This window comes from Hyperoodon ampullatus (assembly GCF_949752795.1).
Source record: "Hyperoodon ampullatus genome assembly, chromosome: 11".
Classification (NCBI taxonomy): domain Eukaryota; kingdom Metazoa; phylum Chordata; class Mammalia; order Artiodactyla; family Ziphiidae; genus Hyperoodon; species Hyperoodon ampullatus.
In genome coordinates this window covers 71,174,804-71,180,803 of record NC_136924.1, presented here as the reverse complement: position 1 = coordinate 71,180,803, position 6,000 = coordinate 71,174,804, and the positions used below count along the sequence as shown (strand labels likewise).

The 6,000-nt window shown below is 41.8% G+C and overlaps 1 protein-coding gene across 1 annotated transcript in view; it reads left to right on the top strand.

Annotated features, from left to right (window-relative positions):
* Window positions 1-742: 742 nt before the first annotated feature.
* Window positions 743-6,000, top strand: part of CPM (carboxypeptidase M) — a gene marked incomplete at its 3' end in the record, with an annotated part of 90,869 nt that continues 85,611 nt past the window's right edge. The window contains exons 1-2 of the mRNA XM_079714343.1: window positions 743-758; window positions 1,036-1,198. Of these exons, the coding sequence (XP_079570469.1) occupies window positions 1,039-1,198 (160 nt within the window). The 5' untranslated portion in view covers window positions 743-758; window positions 1,036-1,038. The remainder of the gene's footprint in view (window positions 759-1,035; window positions 1,199-6,000) is intronic.

Below are 6,000 nucleotides of genomic sequence, written 5' to 3'. Positions count from 1 at the left end.
AGCGTTGACTTTACAGTGATGCCTCTGCTGCCTTCTTCCATGTGGTTTCCAGATTGCCAGTCTTCAATATAACTCTGATTTAGTCAAATCTCATACACTATAAATATTTGTCGGAAAATTTCCTGGACTCCACACGACGGCATTTAAACTTCTACACGCACGTTCTGAAATGCCACGCGACTGCAGAACAGGGTTGGGACGCCTGGCGCAGCTGGGAGCGCGGCCCTGGCGACTCGGGTCGGCACCGAAGAGCAAAGGAGCCCGCTCGGGGCTGCGGGCGCCCGGGGCTCGCGGCGCCTCGTGGGGCTCCAGGTGAGCCCGGGACACGCCGGCCCGCACCGCCCAACTCGAGAAGCTCGCCCAACTCCGAGCCTTTAGCGTCTCCAAACTCGCTGCAGCTGGAGACACCTCGTGCCCCTTTGGTGGAGCGCCCCGGACCCCTTCAGCGGACGGAGCCGTGGCCGGGGTGAGCGCACTGCCAACCTGGAGCGCCGGCAAAAACTGGGACCGCTTGAGGCAACTCGGTTTCGGGAAGCTCTCAGCCGCGCCCCAGCACAGGCCGCCGCGTCCAGGGAGCTCGAGGGAGACAGAGGAGCCCGGACCGCCCGGGTCGGCCCCGCCCCGGAGTGCTCCGCGCGGCGCCTGAGTGGGCCGGAGAGAAGTCAGTCAGGCGTCGGGGGTGGGACCCTGGCCGGGCTATTAATACCGGGTCCCGCCTGGTGGCAGCCGCCGGGCAGCGGTGCGCGCCTGGGTTTGGGGTGAGCAGGGGGTCACGCGGGGTCGGGCGCAGCTGCTGCAGCTGTCGGGCCGCGGAGAAGGTGGGAGGCGGGATGGAGGGCACCAGGGGCTGCCCGTGCTCCGGGTGCGCTAACTCCCGAAGCTGTTGCTTCCAACTTTTACCTCCTTCGGAAGCTGGGAGTGTTAGTGCCGGGAGATCTGAGACTAGACAGCGGAGCCGAAGCGAGTAACGTGCACACTCCCCACCACCCCCTTCCTCACCTGCTCAGCTTTATTATTGTTTTTATTCATCTCTAGAACATGGACTGCGCCCGCCTCTGGCTAGGGCTGTTGCTGCCTGTGGTAGCTGCGCTGGACTTCAACTACCACCACCAGCCAGAGATGGAAGCGTTCCTGAAGAGTATTAACCAAAACTACAGTTCTATCACTCACTTACACAGTATCGGGAAATCTGTGGAAGGTAGGGTCCGTCTCGTGTACTTTCCCAAACCCCTAGTCCTCAGTTTCATTCATTAAATATGCCTTAGCCTCCTGTCCCCTCTCCATGAAGCGACTCAAGAGGGGCTCGAGCGGATCCATCCCTGCCTTGCGTGTTGGTTGTTTCTGCTTTTGTGTGTTGTGTTGCTTTTTGTCAGTGGAGTAGTAAGACCTGAGTTTTACTAGACGTCTCCGCTGTCATTCGGTGTCGAGTGCTTTGCGTTAATGGCGTTCTGTTTTGGGATCTTGCAGACAGTGATTTCCTGGGATGAGTACTTTAGGTTTTAGTTTTCTACATGAACTTCTGCCAAGGAAGTCTGTTTACCCATCTCAGGTTTGTTTCCCTTTTTGATGGCTTCTTTAAATATGACTCGGACTGTTAGGATCGTGTCTTCAAGTCTCTTTTAAACTAAAACAGGGCAGTTGTGTTGGTGAGATTTCTATGTTACGTATAATTAGCCCTATGGCTTAAAGTTATGCAAAAAAATGGCTCTGGTACTGATTAAAAGGCTATTTTAAAAGTTATCCATTTGAATGAGACTAACTGCTGGATAATAAGTGTACCATAGCAGTGATTGGTATTGCCCTTAGTATTTTCGCGTTCATTATTTAATTACTTTATTGTTTTAATTTAGAAACCATATATTAAGTATAAATATACAACTATATATTAAGTAATTCTAATTTTAGTAGATAGGAAAATTGAATCATAGTGAAATTAAGTATTTTGCCCAAGAACACTCAGATCTTGAGTGAGTTTTATAACCAGGATTGGCGCTCAGATCATTCTACTTTAAGGCTTAGCCATTTTGGGACAAGGCAAATAATTTTACCAGATATTATTATTTCTCAATCTTTTGTACCTCCCCAAAGAGATTAGCAAATAACTTAATGCTTAAATTATAAGTTTTGTCAAGTGTATGTAATTTGGATGTCAGCTCTTTATAAGGTGTATTTCAACCCCATGTGAATTTTAGCTCTGAGTTTTTCAACCAATTTGTGAGTCTCTTAATTACCATATTCTTAAGTAATCGTTTTCCAAAAAATTAAGGCCATGGTTTTTATGTTTTAAAAGTATTACATAAATTTGCTTATGTGCAATGCAACATAAAAATCCTTGGCTTATGTGTGTAATGGCATTTTTGTTTTTAAACAACGTTGATAAGGAGTTGGTGCCAGAATTACTCTATATTAATGTATCATCCAAACTTACAGAGGTTGGATGTATGAGAAAGCATATCTTGAATCAGCATATGTATTCAGCCTTTTGAAATCATTTTCCCCTAGGGCTAGAGAAGAGCAATTTTAAAAGATCTAAGAATACTAATTATATTAATAAAGGAAATATAGAACACAACTAACTTGAGTTATTGTTCAGTCATTTAACGCACAGGTGATGCCAGTGTTGTTAATTTTAAGTACTAAATGATTTGGTTTTTTTTTTTTCAAGCACAAAGTGCTTGTGGCGGGACTCTCAATGTCAACCAGCTATTTTGATCTACCCTGCGTGCTATCAGACCACGGTAATAATGAAAGGCAGCAGGCTTAATTGTTTTTACCTTGTGTGCACTATTGTGGTTAAAGGACTGAGGAATTACCATGTAAAAAATAAAATCTGACACTAGTTTAGGTCACATATTTGTATTGAGTATTCTGAATAATTACTCCGATTAAGAAAAATCCCAAATCTGCTATGAGGTTCTGAGTAGTAGGTTAAACTGCACGCTAGTAACTGGGAGTCGGTTGCCAAGCATATTTGTTGGTACTCTTTTCACTAGATGCACAGTTTCCCCTGGCCATCCTGCCCTCTGATGTAAGATAAGTTTGCTTAGCAAACAAGATTTACCATATGTGTTATTTATTTTTCTTTGTTATTGTGAATGTGGGCAACATACCTAGAAGGGAAAGTAATCCTCCTACCTCGCCAAATACATTTTTAGTTTTTGTAGATGCATATCACGTGTATTTTCATTACTGTAATCATGGATTCTCATCTGCTTTTTTTCCCCAGTTCACATTATTTCATTACGTATTTCCATGAATTGAAAGGTCTGCAGGTGTGAATTGATTGCTATATAGTCTTTTATCCTCGATTATGTGAATTTCTTAGTCATTCACCTCTTTGTGGCATCTATATAGTTTCTGGTGGCCTCTGTTATAAACAGTGATGCTAAAAAAACAATTGCTACATGTCATGATTAATGGCCTTCTATTATAATTGATTTTTTCCAGTTTTTAATTTTGAAATGTTTGAAACCTACCCAAAAGCTGAGTACGTATATACACTTCACCTAGATTCAGCCATAGTAGACAGACCATATTTCAGTTGAGCCTTCTAGAGGAAATCCCACTACCTAATATCAGAGTAAAGAAAATCTTAGGTAAAACAACGGAGGCAACTATAAAACAAAAAGAACAGACAGCTGAGTTGAGAAAAATCAGAAAATGTACAATGTTCATTGATTCATTCCTTCATTCAGTTAAGGGAGCACCTCTCCTATCCATTTTTTAAAAAAAATTACTCCTAAGCCCCTTTGTCTAGCATGTTCCTGGCACGTATTCAGTGATTTTTATCTGTTTGTTTAGTGGCTTGACTATTTGCTGAGGGAAAGCCATGTGAAGCAAGCAAAAAGTTGTGCCATTTGTGCCCTGCTATCAGGTAGCCCCCTTTAAAATACAAATGTATTTATTATAGATTCCCCAGCTATTCTTTCCATATCCCCCCACATTAGTTCTAGGACCACTTTTAAATGAGATTTCCTACATCTCTTTTCTAAGAATCTTGTCTTTCCTCCTGCTAAGTCTAACCTTGATCTGAATAAGGAAGGTTGCAAAGGGCAAGGGTTAGATAATAAAATCTGTTCTAAAGTGCTTTCCATGTATTCGGTGTTGTAATACATTATTTCAATCTCAACAACTCAAATAGGCCTTATACTCATTTACGGAAAGGATCCAATGAGGCTTCTTTAATTAACAGAGAAGTTAATTAACTTGCTGAAGATCACACAGCTGATAAGTGTTAGAGGGAGGCTTCAAACTCAGATCCACCTTCTCTGAAGCACATCTCTTTCTCATTAAGGAAGAGGTTTGACACAGATGTGGCTGGTCACATGAAGACTGAGGTTACTGGAGGGTTTCAGAGTCATGTTTTGGGCACACTGGGTCTGAAAGTAAAGCTTCTACCAAGGATCCAACACAGTAGCCAGTAGCCACTTGTTTACTGAGCAGCTGAAATGTGACTAGACCAAATTAAGGTGTGCTAAAAGTGACTTTGAAGATTTCATACAAAAAAGTAAAATAGACCATTAATATTTTTATATTGATTCCATGTTGAAGTGGTAATATTTTAGATATAAAGGCTAAATAAGAAATATTTTTTTAAAAACTTCACCTGTTTCTTTTTACTTTTGTTAATATGGTTGTGGTTTCTAAAACATTTTAAATTACATATATGACTTGCATTGTATTTTGATTGGGCTGTGCTGATCTAGAGAGAAATTTGTTATTAGCAATTTTCTTTTTCTGAGTACAAAAGGAACTCAAGTTCATTTAGAAAATTGGGACAATACAACAAAGCACCAAGGAGAAAATTTAAATCTCACCATCCAAAGGAAACACTTAGTAGACCTGAAAGACTATACACCCTGTTTTGTGACTTTCTCCCCTCCCACTGAGCCAAATATCTTGCTTGCCCCTGCAAACATGTTATTTCTAAAACCTGAGTTTTAATGCCTGCTTTGTGTCCTATCAATGGATATACTATTGTTTATTTAACTTATACCCCACTGACATTTAGTTTGTTTCTAAATTTTCCTGTTATTAAAAAAAAAAAGAAGTGCCATAGTGGACATCTTTGTAGCTAAGACAGCAAAAGTTGTCAGAGCACACACAGGCTTTGGAACTACAAGGCCCAAGTTCAAATTCTAGATCCTTTACTTTGTAGCAGTGTGACAATGGGTGGTTAGAATAATTCCTGGCACATAATAAGTACTACATAAGAGTTGCTGTTAAGGATACATTACCTGCTATTGGGGATACATTTCCAAAAAGGAAATTACCAGGTCTTAAAGCAGTTCTGTGTATTTGATACAGGTAACCAAATTGATTTCCAAAAGGAGTATTGATTGATAATCTCAAGAAATGTATGCTTACCTCTTCTTTTTTTTTTTTTTTTTTTTTTTTGCGGTACACGGGCCTCTCACTGTTGTGGCCTCTCCCATTACAGAGCACAGGCTCCGGACGCGCAGGCTCAGCAGCCATGGCTCACGGGCCCAGCCGCTCCGCGGCATGTGGGATCTTCCCGGACTGGGGCACGAACCCGTGTCCCCTCATCAGCAGGCGGACTCTCAACCACTGTGCCACCAGGGAAGCCCTTACCTCTTCTCTTATACCAGTCATCAATCAGGCATTCCTGGTTTGAAAGATTACTGTAGTATTTATCAAAGGGTACAAAGTTTTGGTCATACAGGATGAATATGTCCTAGATATCTACTGCACAGCAGAGTGCTTATAGTTAACAATATTGTTTACTTTAAAATTTGCTATGAGGGTAGATGTTATGCTAAGTGTTATAGTGATGATGATGATGAAAGATTACTGTAGCATAAAGTTTTCATTGTTGTGTTTAAAGTATAAAGGAGAATTTATTTCTCCTGCATTTTCCCCCAAGGATTCTCACCTTCACATATGCATTCAACAGATATTTATTGAATTCCTCTGCCAGGAGTCGTCATAACATCGCAGATACTAAAAAATCTCGCTAGAATTGGCTTAAGACTCCTGCCC